General features: G+C 39.4%; 1 protein-coding gene across 11 annotated transcripts in view; it reads right to left on the bottom strand.

Moving 5' to 3' along the window:
• The window catches only part of ARID1B (AT-rich interaction domain 1B), a 436783-nt gene that overhangs the window by 171288 nt on the left and 246532 nt on the right, over positions 1-18963 (bottom strand). For 7 of the 11 annotated variants that reach the window (XM_034963130.3, XM_034963134.3, XM_034963128.3 and 4 more), the window contains one exon: positions 2238-2279. The exons of the other annotated variants lie outside the window; for them this stretch is intronic. In XM_034963130.3, coding sequence (XP_034819021.3) covers positions 2238-2279 — 42 coding nt within the window. The remainder of the gene's footprint in view (positions 1-2237; positions 2280-18963) is intronic. 11 annotated transcript variants of the gene reach the window in all.

Raw genomic sequence — 18963 nt, 5'->3', positions numbered from 1 at the left:
CCAGGGATCACTTGAGGCGAGGAGTTCAAGACCAGCCTGGGCAACATAGTTAGACCTGCATTTTTATAAAAAATTAGCCAGGCATGGTGGCACATGGCTGGCGGGAGCATCGCTTGAGCCTGGGAGGTTGAGGCTGCAATGAGCCATGATCGCGCCGCTGCACTCCAGCCTGGGCAACAGAGTGAGACCCAGTCTCAAAAAAAAAAAGTTAAGGCTACAAAAGGAACCTGTTAGGTTGGCCACAGAACAAACACGGAGGCTTCACACAGCAGGGCAGACTATGAGAGCTGCTGGCTACACTAATCTTCTATAACGTTGCTGCATACTCAGTAAGTATGAAGAATTATGAAAATGAGCTCCTAAGAACTGACCCTACAGGTTTATTAAAAATGCAATGAATATTCCACATGTATGCTGGGCATTAAATAAAAAATGAAAAATTCACAAGACAACCATATGTTAAATACTGTAAATAATACTGAATTAGGTTCTATTTAGAATAATTTCTTTTAGTAATTTTTGGCAGATACAGAAACATAAAAAATTTATTAGGGTTATAAACTTGAGTTGTATCAAGTATTTATAAAGTATTAATTTAATTTTCTTCATATATTTATGAATGTAAAATCGTGCTACATTTGTAACCTCAGAAACTTTGCTTTTGGTAGCATTACAGTGTCATCTTACCTGTCATTACTGTACAACTGGTAGACTGTGCTTTTGAAATGTCAAGCATATAGGATAAAAAAATGGTAAAATATATATATGTATATATAAATAATCCAACTTGGTTTCAAGCCAAAGATGTAGCACATGGAGGAGTCACGTGAGGGTCGTCACCAATACCTGGTGTTCTGTAATAGTTTCTACCAACCTTCCTATCCTCCCAAACTGACTTCCGAAGTAACTGATGGCACCTACCCTATACTTCTACACCTCTATATGAAAATGAAATCAGAGTTCTCTAATAAGTGTCTCCTAATTTACTCAAAATTTAACAAATTTAAAAATTATCACCAAATATGTACAAAAGGCAAATGCCTCCCAATTTACTCAAAATTTAACAAATTTAAAAATTATCAGCAAATAGGTACAAAAGGCAAGTAATTTGATCGACAATTCAGGTCTGGAAGATTATAATTTTTAAAAATCTGTAATTCTTCCTCTTGTGTTCTCTATCTCAGGGTGACACCATATTGTCCCTGGACTCATCTTGAGCTCCTCTTTTCCTACTCTGCACACCCCAGCAGGCACCAGACCTGCACACTGAGGTTGCTAGTCCTCTGCCCTCTGACACTGCTTCTACTATGCCAGCTCAGGCCTGTGTTCACTTTTACTGGGTCTATTCAACTGCTTTTAACTGGTCTCTGGTTAATCCGTCCTCCAAAAAGTGGCCAAAGTCATCTGTCTAAATTGCAAATCTGACCACTACCTGGCTTAAAATCTTTTAATAGCTTACCATTTTTTATAGGAGAAAGTTATCTTTAACCTCTCCAGTCTCAGATCTTGCCACACAGACAGAAACTTAACTACTTTTAGCTTTCTCAGATATTTTTCATGGTGGCTGTTCTACCCGAAAATAGCTCTCATTTCTCCTGCCCTCCTTTCTTGCCTCAGTATAACCTAAGCCCTCAAAACTCAGCCCAGGGATCCACCTCCTAGAAAGCCTTCCCATTCTCCACTCCACCCGACTCGCAGCCTCTGGCATGTTTCTTGCATGGATACAGCTACCCTGTGGGATGATTTATCTGCTTATAGGCTTAGATCTGTCAGCTGGTCATGAGGTCCTCACGGGAAGGAGCTGGGTTTTCAATCCAGTTGTAACTGGACGGTAGGGGTTCTGTCTGAAGCGGGGACGTTTAATAAATCAATGAATAACACTGGAGCTATGAACTAAATACAGCACTCTGATAACATCTTAGATTTCAGTACCCCCAAACTGGGGCAAAATTTAAGCAAATCTTGTGCTATGCCGGGTTGAAATTTAAAAGTCAATTACTACTAAATGAAACTGTATTTCCTGTATTGTTTCTTTCTACACAACAAAGAAGGTAATGAAAATACTACCACAGTCTAATCTTAATCACAATAAGAGAAATCTTAAACTTGTGAAGATTTTTAAACCTCAGTGTTTTGATTATGGTTAAAAAAAAAATAAGTCCCCTCTGTTGAACCTTCAAATCCACCTAGGAGGAACTGACAAAAACCTCCACAATGAACTACACCAGACTACACACCTTGAGTCCAAAGGCTGCATCCTCCGAGGCCAAGACTTCAACCTGAAATCATAAGGAAAAACATAATTTAGGCACTATCAAAAACCTCTTTGAGTCTAGCCACAGAAACCAGACACAGGCATGGCCTAGAATTGAGAGTTCTGAGAAAACTGGCATTCCATTTATGTCAGTTGTCAAGAAAGAGAGATCTGTGAGTATCTTCAAGAGCTGGGCTGAAATCCCAGTCACCGTCTGGGTTTCAGTTCTATAAGACGGCGGGAGCTCCTATCAAATGAATCCATCTGCCATCATGTGGACGTAGTGGTTGAAGTTCCTCAAAAACAATCCAGGAAGTGAGTAGAATCATCCTTCTCACCTAAATCACAACATGTTGCATATGCCTTTTGATCTTTTACTGACAGACAGTGAGGGGAAGCTGCCCTTTGTAGAGCAATCTCACTATGCATGTGTGCTACCAGTAGATTCTTGTCCTGCTCAGATCAGAGTGGGCAGCGCTGGATCTCTGGAATGTTGCAGAGCAAGAGTTCCTGAAAGCAATACTCTGGAAAAGGCAGGCAGTGTCTAAGCAACAAGTTGTGAAATGATGGCAAAACTTCAAGACTGCCTGTCAGTCTCATGCATAGAAGACAGAGCTCATTAACATGAATTTTAAAAAGCCGCGAGGAACAAAACGTGTATTGATAATTACTGTTTTTTAAACATAATTATTCAGTGTCGTGTGTAAAGCTTTTAACTTTGACTATTGCAAAGTACCAATACACGATGGAAAAGAACAAGGAAAGAAGGCAACAGAACACATCTGAGTATTTTTAAAGAGGAAGACGGGGTGGGTGGGCAATATCAGACTGTAACAGGCTTCACTGTCAGTTTTAAACCTTTTAAAACTAGGCATGTGTGGCAGGTGTTTAAGTAGAAGGCATATAGGCCTATCTAATGTGTCCTGCTATAAAACAAAATTGTATTCTTCCCTTGTGGACAGAAAATATAGAAAGGAAGGCCATGACAATAAGACTTTCATCCAGTATGAAAGTTAAAAGGGTCAAAAGAAGAAACAAGGAAGCAAATTGTCTTCTCCAACTGCTTCACTGAAAGCCAGGCTCACTGACCACCCCCTGACACTGGCAGAGCCTGGTGCGGAAAGCAAAAGAAAGATACTACCATTAGGGATGGAGATGAGCAGCCTCGTTTTCATAGAAAACCATATGTTGCTGATACCAAATATGATTTTAGGCTAAAGACTGAAATGTTGAATCAATTATAGTAGAAAAAATCATTGTAAGTTTCACTGACAGCATTTCTGTTTACATTTTAATTTCCAAGGCTGTTAGATTTAGAAACAAGGCCTTATTATAGACTTTTCATTTAAGAAAAGGAAAAAAGATTACATGTTTGAATTTCCCAAGCCCTGACTTTCACAATGCTAGGTTACTAACCTCAACTATTTTTTAAATTAAAACCTCTAATCAACATTGGAGACTTTAAAGGAAAAACGCGAACAGGAAATATGCTGAATCTTAAATACTGTGAACATCGTATGACATTTGCTTGTGAATTACACATATAGATCATATCTGCATACCTCACCCTTGATGTGCTATTTTTAACACAAATAGAATTATTTTTAAAATATATTACAGTTTAACTTTGCAAAAAAAAAAATCTTCAGTGAGTTCTGCATATTTTATCATATTATAAAAAGTCAATGTAACAAGAAAATTCAATAGCAAATAGAGCTCTATTTAAAGATAACGCTTTAATATATTTGACAACTTGAGGTGAGAGCAAATCAAAGCTTTCGTGTGAAATTTAGAACTCTCTCTGTGGCTATTTCAGCAGACAGAGACAGTGACAGACCTTGTGGGTGGGAGGAGGGAGTCAGATCCCACCAGGGCACCCTTCACCCCAGATTCTATCTCCAGCAGGGCTGGGGGAGTTGTTTTGAAACTCTTAATATACCTTTAAATGAATTTAATTACAGCAACTCTACAAAAGTATTTATGTTTTGTTCAAAAGCACTATTGTTTAAATATACATGTACCCTAGTTCAAGTATCCTTTACATCCTCTATTTCTGTAAGATTTTAATATCAGCAACTACAGAAAATCAGCTGATTTTAAAAACATGAGGTTATCCTCAATTTAATACAAAGGGAATATCAATGTCACACAAGGTTTTCACGCTGAGTCTAAGAGCATTTTTACCTAAGTTGGAAGGAATCCCCCTCTAGTGGGAGCAAAGGAGTATTTCAACTTTCACACTTAATTTCCAGGTAGTAGTCATTAAACTTACCGGCCAAAATCAGCTAAGCTTTTTTGTTCCTTTTGTCATAAATTTGAACAACAACAACAGAAAAGTCAATAACTATATTTCATAAGACAAAACCACCCATCATTCTTATACATAAACTAGAAGTAGATCTGTGTTAATCCGATTAAAACAAGAATATACAACTGAAAAATTTGGGAAATTCTCAATGGAAAGACTGGATACTGTACTGGGAAGACACAGCATTGATGCTAAAATACTAATTCTTTGCCTATAATCTGCATTTATCTGCTCTAATCTCAAAAAGACCATCACTCATTCATAATAAATACTGTCCAGATATTTATTAAATGCAATGTTTTGTGCTTAATGTCATAAGAAAATGAGTTTAGCTTAGGTATAAATATCTAAGTGAAATGTATGTAAGTATCTATTATACAGTCAAAAATAAATTCTAATTCATAAATGAAAAGATAAGATTATTCATTGTGTTATTTTTCTTTTTAAACTTTGATGTGGGGAGACTTAAAAATTAGCAGTAAGAAAAAAAAAGTCACAGGTTTAATCAAATGTAAAATTAGGACATAATAGCCAACGTTCTCCTCCTCCACACAGACACTGTAACAAATACAGAGACAAATTTGAATACTCTGATGAGACCCATGTTTCACTTCAATGGGAGAGAGAACTTTTCAAGGGTTCCTGAAGTACAGAGGTGTGAAGGGGCAGGTTTAGGATAACAAAGTAGAAACTTCCTAAAGGCAAAGACAAGGCCCTTTCCATTAACTCACACTTATTTCAAATGTTACAATCAACATTTTATAACACAAGTGCCTAAAAGGATTCCATTTGTAGAGAACCTCTAAGAGCTCTGTGAAAGTTCAGTCTGTAAAGTTCAGCAGCAGCTAAGCCATTTACAGTCCTCACTCTCCTAAAGCACAAAAACCTTCAATTGACATCTCTTTCCCAATTACCCTACGCCCCACCTCCACCAAAAATAACACAAATCACCTTAATTTCCAATCATTCCAGTAAGAAAATTGGGAAAACAAGAATTCATGAATTTGGAAGTAAAACTGGCCGTACTTTCCTTTCTCTTTCACTTTCAAAGTCCTTTTTATGTTCACAATGTAAAGCACTCATTGAAAATAGAGTATACTAATTCTAGCAGCATTATCGTTAAAATAAAGCAATGCCAAAACTATGCTGCAATTTATTTTTTTAAATAGTTCTAAAATCAGTATCACACTGTCACAAAAAGAGGAACTAAAGTGAGAAATAATGCTCATTTATAACAATGTATAATGAACGATACTCATAATTAAAGGAATACAAATAAAGTCATATTGTACTAAAGATTAAACCTTGTAATAATTACAACATATACACAGGTTTGGGTAATTATTCAAATCACAGCCTTGCACTGCTGATGAAAATATATACTGGAATAAAATACAATTGGCAGTATCAATCAAAATGCGCATGTATATGATTACGCAAGTATTAACCCCAACAATTCCACTGATCCTAAAGTATAAAAATAAATATTTAAAACAATGTTTACTGGAATTGTTTGTAACAGTGAAAAGTGAACATAACCAAATTTTCATTGCCAAGGGAGTTAAGTTTACAGTAAATTACTGTATAGTCGAACATAGAAGACTATGCTTCTGTTACAAAGACAGAGGTAAATCTATGTGTGCAGACAAGAAAAGATTTCCAGGATACTCTATTAAGTAAAAAGAATGGAAAGGGTGTGCACAGTAAGCTACCATCAGTTTTTTTAAAAAAGGTGGGGGTGAGTCATATACTTGATGTACTTAGAATATTTTTGGAAAGAAATGGAAGAAACACATCAATCTAAGAACTTTTCCCACCAACTACATGTGCTTCTTGTTCAATTAAAAGTAATTAGTTAACAAAATAAGTCAATAATAACATTACCCATTGTTCCATGTCAATTAATAATCATGGAAATGTGAATAAACATCTTATCTTTCAAGGTAGCAAAAATTAAAAATATAGTGGTCCAGGTTTATGTGTACACCTAGGTTTCTCAACATCTATGGTGGGCCCGTAGCTAAGAATGACCCGCCCAGAAAACAATCTTCCATTACATATCAATATCCTCAAACATACTCATGCCCATTTATCCAGCAATCAAGCCGCTAGAAAGAGCTATCTTCAAGTTATAATTTGTGATCTACCATTTATATATTAAGCATGTGTACCACATTATTTAAAATAACATATTAGAAAAAAACGTACAAATATGGGAGATGGTTAAAGTATGGTATATTCACATGATAGAGCATTAATAATCATGAAAAATTCAGGTTTTAAGAGATATTTTGTAACACAGGAAAATGCTCATAACTGTGTTAATGTAAAGAAATTAAAAACAAAAAATTTGACATTTTAAATATTCGAATGTATCCATTTGTTTTCCCCAAGCTTCTAGAGTTTGTGCCATGCTGGAAAATGTCTTCCTCACTGCAGCATTTTAAAAAATATTCATTTTGGGCCGGGCGTGGTGGCTCACACCTGTAATCCCCGCACTTTGGCAGGCCGAGGCAGGAGGATCACCTGAGGTCAGGAGTTCGAGACCAGCCTGGCCAACATGGTGAAACCCTGTCTCTACTAAAGACACAAAAATTAGCCGAGCGTGGTGGCGCATGCCGGTAGTCCCAGCTACTTGGGAGGCTGAGGCTGAGGCAGGAGAACAGCTAGAACCAGGGAGGCGGAGGTTGCCGTGAGATCGCACCATTGCACTCCAGCCTGGGCAACAGAGTGAGGCACCATCTCGAAAAAAAAAAAAAATTTTTCATTTGTTTTCTTTTAATATATTTGACTTTTTTACATTTAAATATTTGATCAAACTGTAATTTATTGTGAAATAACAAGAGGAGGGGGTGACTCCATTTTAATTTTCCATTTGAATAACTGTGATGAAGAATATTCCTTTATTTTTTCCAGTGATTATAGATATCATATCTTTACCATAATTAAACATTAAAATGATATAGATTTTGCCTCCAATTCCAGGCAAGGATGGGAAAGGCAAAATTACACAAGTGAGCTGTTCTGCCCAAAGGGGAATAAAGGCGAGGAGAGGAGGCTAGTAACAATCAACAAGAAATTGATTAAATTTCCAGTCACAATAATATTTATCTGCAAGGGTATTACCAAGAATTTAGATGCTCTTGGAAAGAATAATTTTTGCCTACATTGGTGTCCAGGGGATAAAAATACTCTCCTTACAATGTTTGCTGCATCTCCCTTGATTGGGCCAACAAGTCCAATACACCAACTACAACCTATTCCATTAATCATACTTTTACCTACATTAAGGAAAAGTAGACACTAATAAATAAACTGCTCTCCAAAACTATGTTCCAGGATTTATGACAATTTAAACTGCAGGAGAAGCATATGGGTTGCAAAGTTTTAATTTTATCAAGCAAAGAAGTTGTTCCGTGTTTTTCTTTATTATTATTTTATTAACTTTTTGGGATTTTAATCCATTAAAAACATAGAACTCTTAAGGAAAAAAAAAAAAAAAACCATAAGCCACTGCCAGCATTCCTCTTTTACTTATTAATTCTCCTCGTTCTCCTCATTAGCATGACAGACCACATGACGGCTCAAGGACATGGCTTGCTGAAATCGCTCAGTGCACGGTTAGCCAGTAGTGGAAAGAACACACAGGGTTGCCTCGTGCTGCTGAGTACAGCGGCCGTCCTCTGAATGTATTGGAAATGAACTAAAACCTTGTCTCTATACAAGGACCCAATAAATATTGGTAACAATGAAAAATACATCTATGCAATCAAAAAGCATTTGATAAACTTAATACTCTAAGACACAATTTCAAGACGGTGTGATGTTAACATAATTACACTTTTCACCACAAGTGATATGCTCACATTATCTCCTCCACTAGGATGCTGGTGTGTCTTTCTATTCAAGGCTGTTAAATTTAAAACAAAGTCAGTCAGCACTGTGGTCACACCCTTATTTCCAATTATGTTCTCTAACTCAGTGAGGATACCTCCACAGAGGATTTACAAAGCAATGAGGACACCTGGTATGAACCAATCTTGAACTCTTGGTATCACTCAGAGACAGAGAGACCTTGAAGTGTGCAAAACCAGCCACTACTATGCAATGTGGTGTTATAGCCTCTTCCATCCAACGTGGAGTCTAATTCTCTACCCCTCAATCTGGACTGGATTTATGATTTACCTGGGTCAAGAGACTGCTGCAGCAGCAATCATGCTGTGCCACTTCCAAGTCTAGGACTCAAGAGGCAATTCTTCTAATCATTCTCTTGAAACACAACCAACCACCACATGAACAAGCCCAGACTAGCTTGGTAACACATGGTCCTGTTACCACATCGCCTTAGCCAAGAGCCAGTCAAGCCAAGAGCCCGAGAAGCAGAGCCACTTAGCAGGTCAGTAGCTGACTGAAGTAGAAGGAACAAGCCCAGTACAAACCAGAACCACCCAGCTGAGCCCAGTCCAAATCGTCAAACTGTAGAATCATGAGCTACATAAATGGTGGCTGTTCTGAGCACTACTGCAAAAACTAACTGATGCACTGTACAACTTTAAATAAAGGAACTCTAGGTGCCATGGATTTACAGGCAGAGTTCCAGGCAAGAACACCATGACACTAAAGGAAGTTCTGAAAGCATCCACGCAGCCAATTGCTTCTTTCATCTCCACTCCCTCCTTAAAACCTTCGAAGTCTTCCAAGACCGTAAAATTAAGCCGAGCTGCTTACCATGGTCCACAAGAAGCTAAACCACGTGGCTCCCGCCTGCCTTGCAGGTCCTCAGTCCTGCCACCCGCTGCTCTTCACAATGTTCCCGCTGCACTGGCTTGCCTTCTGTTCCTCCAAATGGCCACTGTTCACCTGAGGGCCTTTGCACTGGCTGCTCCCTCCTCCTGAATTACTGTGCTACCAGATCATCCCATGGCCAGTCCTGTCGTACCAATCACTCCTCAAGAGAATCCCTCTCCTTCTTTTGTATAATCACCTGAGATTTTCTTGTTTATTCATTTGTGTATCACCTTTCTCCCTTTCCTGAAATGTCAACTTCACAAGAGCAGGCTAGCTCATTCACTGTTGCATGTCTCTTACCTGGAAGAGTGCCAGACACAGAGTAGGACCTCACTAAATATTTGTTGAATAAATGTATATGAATGAATGCGCTAAAGACTATAACAAAACAATAAAAATATAAATACATGTGTATGAACCCAAATTTGACACAGCTCATTATGACACAGGTGGGGATATAACAAGGTTTAAAATATGCTCTACCTAATATAACTATATAAGTAGAAGTCATATGTGTGGTTGGTGATACATGCTTGCATGCATTACACATGACTGTTACTAAAAATCAAACCAAAAACCAATTTTGCTATATTGAATACATATATATGCATTTGATGCATTTGTCTCTCTAGCCAAGAGTAGACCTTAAATTCCTTAAAAAGGATTAGTTCTTATAAACTGATGGCAATAAAATGAGTATGTATGTTGCTCAAAGATAGATCTTTTCTATCCATCCTGAGTTAAGAGGTAATGACTTCTAGACTTGAATCATACCAATAAATGACTCCAGTTAGACTACAGTAAATATTTTATAAAAATATATACAGTTTGCAATCCTTCCAAACAATTTTAAAAAGTAATTTTGAGCTTTCCAATTTAGGTTGGCTGACCACAACACAGTGGATGGTAAGAATATCTGCCTATGCTACAGGGCATGATTGTAAAGGAGACTGACAGGCCCAAATTCTACAGAAGAATAGCGGCACTCAGAAGGCTTATGTGGTCACAGTACCATACCTTTTCCATAAATAATTTTCTTGAGACAGTGGAATAGTGTAACCCTGTCAGTTACATCATGACATTATTTGTAGATTTGGGGGCATTAAGAACGCTATACCTAAGGAAATCACATGTATCAAAGTTCATCATTTCCATACTTCCAGCGTTTATCAAAAAACATGGCTATGAGATCATGAACAATATAGACCAAAATATAGTCATCTATTCATTATTTCATTTGGCCTTTCCAATGCAACACATGTGTATGTATCAAACATTTTGAAAACAGGTAGTATTTTCAATAAAAGCAATGCTTTCCCTTTAGATCTTTATGTAAACTGTATCTTATTAAATTAGAAAACACTAATACTTATTCATTACATTATTATTTCTACATGATTGATTTTTCTGTATAATTCAAATTAATAACTATTTCTTCTTAACACTTTCTATACTTATTCCTAAATTCTAGAAAGTTTGATGAAGGAAAATAAAAATGATGGGTGTCCAGGCAGTGAGGGACTGTTAAAAAACATATGAGCACTAAGTAAGTGGTAGTTAATAAACTTTACAAAAAGTGAGATAATGTTTAGTCATATTCTAAATATTTATCTTGCATTATGTGATATAATTTGGTCATAATTCAATGCCATTTTATTTAAGCAATTCTTCCCAATTTACCCAACCATTTACACACACACACACACATACACACACAGTTTATGAAGCCAATGTATTATGCTACAGCTTGGTAAGTTTAGATTCTCCAAAAATGTAATAAATAAACTCTTTTCCTAATTTTGACATTTCATAAAAAGGAAAATCTTACATTTAAAAAATACCTGGATAAATCAACGGAAGTACTAAAAGATAAAAATTGTGGCTAAGGTACTATTTGATCATACTTAATTAAATCCCTCTCCCAGTCCCACCCTGCCATTGAAGTTAGAAAAGGAAGCTGAAAGGTGTTACAAAGTCACTATGTAGAAGACATATTGTGGACACACAGGCTATGGCCATCCCCAAGATAGAGGCATGTAAAACTTAATTATGGTATCAAAGAAAATGAGGTGCAATAAAGATGACTTTATTGATTAGGTGAGAATGAAAAGGTGTTTTAAAAACAAATACATTTTTAGATCAGCAAATTAAACTTCTATTACAGCCAGCAAATGGCTGTTCATACATCTCATCTTGATTGTGTGTCACTGGTTTTCTTTCTGCTGCCCTGTTCCCTGTCCAAACGTTCCTGCCCCCAACTCTGTCACTTGGGTCCAAATGTCAAAAAACTAACAGATGACAAAACTTCTTTCTTATCCTAAAATACTTCTACCAAAACAGATGGGGGTTTCAAAACACTGAAATAGTGGTTACGACCAAAGACATTTATCACAGTGCATATTTAAAACCTTTCAAAGTTCAAATTAAATAGTATAGTATTATTTTGATTATCAAATTGGAATGGAAAGACAATTCAATAAAAGAAAGAATGTAAGATTAGGTATACTGAAATTTAACCACAGAGTTTTATCTTTTACCTTAAGATGAATTATTGTGTTAGAGGAAACTTATTTTGAAGAATCTATTTAATTAGGTAAACTAATAAGTTCGAAGCTAAGAAAAAAAGACTCTAGGGAAGACAGACAACTATTTTTTTTTATTCTTTTCAGATTTCTCAAAAGTCCTATTTGTCCAAAGAAACTTAACTAAACTGGCTCCCCACCAATCATGTCATCTCCCTTTCTTCTCTCACATAAATTGCTTAATACAGCCTTACCTGCTAAGGGCAATAATAACAAATAACTATGTATGCATTACATGGGAAGGAAACTGAGGCTACCTAATACAGGACACTCTGTAAGAGGTAAATTTAGGAAGAGGAGTTAGAAGTTTTCCAGGTAACTGTCACAATACCACTATTCCACTCTGCTCCCCTTCGCCTCTTTAAAAAGTGTATCTTCTAATAGCCAGGCGCAGTGGCACGCATCTGTAATCCTGGCTAATAAAGAGACTGAGGTAGGACAATTGCTCGAGCTCAGGATTTCGAGACCAACTGGGGCAAAATAGTGAGACCCCCCCATCTCAAAAATAAAAAGGGTATTTTAGCACAAAAAAAGTCACAGAGATGATTACAAACACTCCTCTACTCACCTAAGAAATAGGTCTCTGAGGATTCATGAGGCTTAGGTGAGACTGGAAGCAAAGAAGACAAACCTGAAAGCTAGACAGCTCTGAGATGAAGACTGGCCCCGAGAAGAAGGCAGGCGCTGCCACTTGTCAGCATACTCCTCTAGACCAAGTGCTCTTGATCTGTTGCTGCTTTATTAAATAAAACTACTTCATATCAAGGGTACATCTTGACATTAAATAATAAAGTCACTTTAAAATACGATTGATATATGATTACAGTGCTCTCCCAAAGAATAAATTACCTGAACATGGAAAAGATGAGTCTTTTGGCTACACCACAGAAAGCAGTATTGTCTGGAAAAAGAAAATATGAGTGATTTGTCTCTTTCCATGATAAAAACATAGGAGTCAAAGGAGAGATCTGATTTTTAAAAATAGCCCTGGCGCAGTGGCTCATGCCTGTAATCCCAGCACTTTGGGAGGCTGAGGCAGGTGGATCGCCTGAAGTCGGGAGTTTGAGACCAGCCTGGCCAACATGGTGAAACTCTGTCTCTACTACAAATACAAAAATTAGCCAGGCATGGTGGCGGGTGCCTGTAATCCCAGCTACTCAGGAGGCTGAGGCAGGACAATCTCTTGAACTCACCAGGCGGAGGCTGCAGTGAGCCGAAATTGCGCCACTGCACGCCAACCTGGGCAACAGGGCAAGACTCCACCTCAAAAAAAAAAAAAAAATCTATTCCAGCACAATGTTACAGCCACTTTGGAGAAGAAGCCTGGTAGTTTCTTACAAAGGTAAATGCAGTCTGCTATATGATCCAGCAATCCTCTACTTCTAGGTATTCACCCAAGAGCAAGAAAATATATTAACATGAAAACCTATATGAGAGTGTTTAGGGAGGCTTTCATCATAGTTGACAAAAACTGAAAACAATCCAAATACCCTTCAACTGATGAGTGGATAAACAAAACTATGATCATAGCCAAACAATGGAAAACGACTCACCAATGAAAAGGAATTAACTACTGATACAAACAAGGAAATGGATGACTCTCAAATGCACTGTGCTAAGTAAAAGAAGCCTGACTCAAGAGGCCACCCACTGTATGATTCCATTCATATGACATTCTGGAAAAGGCCAATCTACAGAGAAAGAAAACAGATCTGTGGCAGCCAGGACTTGGGTGTTAACAGAGAGGGACTAACTATAAAGATAGAGGGGAACTTGTTAAGGTAACAAGAATGTTCTATCATCCTACTAGAATACTGTTCTGCCTTACACATCATTGTTATGCATTTCTCAACATAGTAATCCATCCACAATGCTCAGAAAACTTTCATCTTGTCCAAATATTCAGACATGAATTCAAACAATATCCTATAGTTTCTCATCTTAAAATTCCTTTAGTTTCCACCGTGTAACACATCTTTTTGTTCTGAGAAAGTGTTCTAGAATACAGAGTTAAATTTTACATTTGATAATTTCTAGACATTTCTGCATAATTTGGGAATTGCTACATTTTTCTTATGGAGGAGGTCAAAGTTTTTGAGTTTTTTGTTTTGGAGTAAGAAAGGAATCATTTACTAAAATTCTTTGTTATTTAATACAACTACATATAAATGTCAACTTCAACAAGAAAACCAGCAAATCAACTTAAAATCAGAACTGCAGCCAATGGTGAAATCGTCTGTACAAGCGCAGGCATGAAAATTATTACACAACCTTCAGATCTGAAGCATGGCACTTAACACATCATCACTATACCTTTTTCTTATAGCTCAGAAATGTACGGAACTACACCATGAAGTTCCTTTCTACTCAATAGCAAAAAGCTTGAAATGTAGTCTCAAGGATGAAAAGCCAGATTTTGGTTTTTTTTCTTTTTTGTTTTGTTTTACAGAATCTCACTCTGTTGCCAACACTGGAGTCCACTGGTGCAGTCAAGGTTCACTGTAACCTCTGCCTCCAGGTTCAAGTGATTTCCCTGCCTCAGCCACCTGAGTAGCTGGGATTACAGGTGTGTGCCATCAGATCTGGCTGTTTTTTGTTTTGTTTTGTTTTTTAAGTAGAGATGGGGTTTTGCCATGTTGGCCAGGCTGGTCTTGAACTCCTGACCTCAAGTGATCTGCCCGCCTCAGTCTCCTGAAGTTTTGGGATTAAAGGCATGAGCCACTGCATCCAGCCCCGAAAAGCTAGATTTTTGATGTATGAAACATCTACACCAAGTAAGCCCTTTCAACATTTTAATATTAAGTAGACTCAATTTGTTCACTCAATTTTGTTCATACAAATCTGCTTTTTAAACAAAAATGAGGTTTCTGAAATAATTTACAACCAAACATAAAAAGAAACTTGTCACTTGGCAGTAAGATTCATTTATGTTATGTTTTTCTAAGAGTTTATAAACAACCTTGGTCAGCGTTTGGGATGAAATGATCCCAGTTATTGAAAGAGTTAAACCACGTATCATTTTTGTGGCAGGAAGGGCATAAGAAGCAACTTCCACAGAGTGGCACTTCAGCACTGCTGACGCAAAATGTTGGAAGACAAATCTTTCTTCTACAAAGAGGCCTTCAAGTTAAGTAACATCTCTGCACAGGCAGATAAATCTCATATGAAATGTAGGCTAAATGCCATGGTTTATGTTACCAACTATTTTTAATACAAATTCACTATTTTTAAAATGGGTAAATTGGTGAAAGTTTAAAGAATAAATAACCTGAGATAACTAGCTACAATCTACATGCAAAATCTGTCAAGCCATACACTTGTTTGACATCTCACTTGAATGTATTATTTATATCAAGACTACCTTTGGCAAACCTAGGGGAGCATAGGAACCACACACTCATTATATTAGGTAGGCAAAGTTTAACTTCAAAATTTGCCGTAAACTTGGCAAATGTTTGCAGCAAATAGAAATTACTGTTGGAGGGGCAGAAGTCATAAGTGACTCCCAAATAGATATGCCTTGTTGATATTTATTTGGGTTAACATTTTAAAATCCAAGACTTTCCAAATAACATAAAATAGTGACTGCAAACCACACTTAGATGTACCTACAACGTCAGACCCATTATGAGCAATGGCAGGTAAGTGTAACAGTAGAATATGCCAGGACGATGGGGAGAAATCTTTTACTCAACCCTTATTACACTGTTTCCAAATTGCTCCAGTTTATGTAAAATAATTTGTATTGTTTTCTTTTTTAATTGTACATATCCCTTCTGAGATACACAGAAAATTAAGCTTTTCCATAAATTCAGTATTCACAAAGCTAGGGAGTTAAAAGCCTGTAAACACAAAATTCACTGACCTGCATCAATTTAAGCACTATTAAAAGAGATTGCAGCTCAAAATCTAAAAAGAGCTGCTAATCCTGCTCTACAGATAGTAACCAATCAGTGTTTATCCTCACAATGCATTTGCTCTTCCTGTTAGGAAGCGCCGGAGTGAGGAGAGGATATGGAATACAAGAGTATATCCTAGTATGCAACTCACTCCTTCTTATGAAACACCTAAATAATAAATTCAACTTAATTTAAACTGTAACTGGGCCGGGCGCGGTGGCTCACGCCTGTAATCCCAGCACTTTGGGAGGCCGAGGCGGGCGGATCACGAGGTCAGGAGATCGAGACCATCCTGGCTAACACGGTGAAACCCCGTCTCTACTAAAAACACAAAAAATTAGCCGGGCGTGGTGGCGGGCGCCTGTAGTCCCAGCTACTCGGGAGGCTGAGGCAGGAGAATGGCGTGAACCCGGGAGGCGGAGCTTGCAGTGAGCCGAGATCGCGCCACTGCACTCCCGCCCGGGCGACAGAGCGAGACTCCGTCTCAAACAAACAAACAAACAAACAAACAAAAAACTGTAACTGGCAAATGTCATCAGTTAACAACAATGATCAAAGTCAGAAATGTCCCTGCTATTATTTTTATAAAATCTGTATACAGATCACAAACACAGAAATTGCTACATGAAAATTTCTATGCATATTCACACGTGCGGTAAACACTACAAGGCATAAAAACAAACAGAAGAATGTTAATATTCAGAACTCTTCAAGGCCATTTCTCTTAAACATTTCAAAATACTTTTGGATTCTCTCTCTACATCAACACCGAAAACTGACCCTAACCCTAACCCTACGTTGTTATAATGGATCATCAATTAAATTTGCAGAATTCCAAAATTAAGTTGCTTTGAGTCTGATAAAAATACACACATAACAAGTTATAAGTTATCTGCATAAGAATTATCAACAATAAACAAATTAGAATGTATGGTCAAATTATATAGTCCACAGAGTGAACAAAAAGTGTAAAACCAAAGTGGCCGTCGCTGATTGCTACTAGTTGGATTAAATGCATGTCTTGGTTAATCTACTATAGTTTCATGTGTTGTTTAGCTTATTTGAAAAAGTCGTCAAATGTTCCTAGATTGCAGATTGCAACATCCTACCTAAAACACCTGCAAGTGACCAAGAGACCACCCAGTGATCCCAAAGTCTCCATGGCAGAGACAGGATGAAAAGTAATATCCCGACAAGACTCTTCAGCATTTAATTAAGAACAGGAAAGCACAGGCAGGAGATGAAACTTTACAAGCCTAGGCGTTTCTCGGCTTTTAAAAAAATGCTGTGAGTTGGTTTTCCCAGCAAGGAAGGTTGATGAGCATGCACTTGGCTCCAAGAAGCAGCTATTACACAAATAGAATCCAAGTGCCTGGCTAAGCCGCCCAGCCTCGGTGCGTCGGGTAACAGCCAATGGCGGCGGCCTGCCAGCCTCGCCCCGCCCACCTCCCGCCGGCCCCGCCCCTCCACCTCGCCCCCTTCCGCGGCCCCGCCCCGCCTCCCCGCCCTGTTCTTGGCGGCCTGGGCTCCGCGGCCCTGCTGGCGTCCTTCGTCTGTAGTTCCTGGCTTTTCCACCGTCAGCCACTCGTTTTAATTACGCGAACGGGTTCCAACTCATCCAGCCTTTAAGTTTGGGTGGTGGTTTTGAGAGGGGGAAAGAGATGCACCAAAGGAAGTAGGGGAAAAATAAAACCTTAAGCGCTGGGCGCGCCACGCGGGACGCCGAGGTTAGGGGCGCGCGGCGAGGTAGGGGGGCGGCGGCGCGAGACGGCGCAGGGGAAACACTCGGTGCCTGCGTGAGTCTGGCCGCGCCGGCTCATGTGTACGCGAAGCTGTGTCAGCAGAAACTTTAGAAAACACGCTGTGCGAGCGGCCGCCGCCTCCCGCCTCCAGGAGGAGCCTGCGCTCGCCCGGAAGGGAATGTGGCTGCGGCCGGCGCCTCCCTCCGCGGGGTCCCACAAAGGCTCATCTGTGCGCGGCGCGGCGCCGTCGGAGGAGTCCGAGCCTGTTCAGTCAGGCTGAGGACGCGGTTGTTTTCGTCCCCCTGTCCCCGCCCCCACGAGCCTACGTGCGGGGTAGGGAGGGCGGCGCCGGAACCCCCGCCCGGGTCGGGCCGAAAGGAGCGAGCGGGGCCTGCCGGCAGAGGCCGCCGGGCTGCTGTGTGACTCGGTCCCCTCCGCGCTCGCCGCCCTCATCCTCGCCAGCGCCTCCGCGGCAGGGTTAATTCCGCCCGCAGCCTGGTGGTCCCACTCCCGGGGGATTCCGGGGTCCGTGGAATCACTGGTTCTCCCTTCGGAGGAGTTGGGCTTCTTCCGTGGGCGCGGGCGAGTCTCCCCGCTGTACCGCGGGGCCGGGGCTTGAATAAAACAAAAGAAACCAAGGCGAGGTGTGGACGCGCAGTGAGGACCGGAAAGCGAGGCCTGAGAGAGCTGGCGGCCTGAAAGCGGTCCTGCGTCCTTCACACCCTCTCTCTAAAATCCCCCTCTCAAGCGGGCCCTGGCCAAGAGTAAAAGCGCTGCCGAGGAGGGAAGGACGCCGCCGCCGCGCAGGCATCCGGGCAGGGACGGGTGGGCGGGAGATTCCGGGCCGCTGTTCAGGGCAAGCGCTAAAAGTTTCCGGGTCCCCGAATTTCTCATTTCTTTATCGAGTTCTGCAAAGAAGCAACGTTCCTTCGGCCATTAATATTGTAAGAATGTATCGTTTCTAGCCACAAGTTCCAGGTTCCTTTTTGTAAGAAAATTAAGGACTCAAGTAGATCAGCCAAAGAAACCACGTACAGCATAAACTCACGTACCACTCCTTAAAAAAATAATTTATTGAGTTATGACCAAGAGTTATATAAGGGGAGAGGTAACAAATCTTTGGTGAGGAAAAAGCGATGGAAAAAATATTAGAGAAGCATAATTTTGAGGAAATTACATATAGTTTGAAACCACCACTGTTTAATATTTTGACTCGCGATCTGAGTAGGAGAAATGACCAAGCTAGGCTGTTGTTTATGTGATGCCATCTCATTCAGTTCTACCTACTATTTATAGCTCCAACAGCATCAGAAAGAAAAACACATGCCTAGTGGCTAAAGCATTCAAACACAACCCCTTATTAAAAAGTTAAAGTTTGGGTTAATTAAAA

This window comes from Pan paniscus, chromosome 5, assembly GCF_029289425.2.
Source record: "Pan paniscus chromosome 5, NHGRI_mPanPan1-v2.0_pri, whole genome shotgun sequence".
In the NCBI taxonomy this organism is placed as follows: Eukaryota; Metazoa; Chordata; class Mammalia; order Primates; family Hominidae; genus Pan; species Pan paniscus.
Note: the sequence above shows the minus strand (reverse complement) of the source record. Positions and strands in the feature narration are given on the sequence as shown.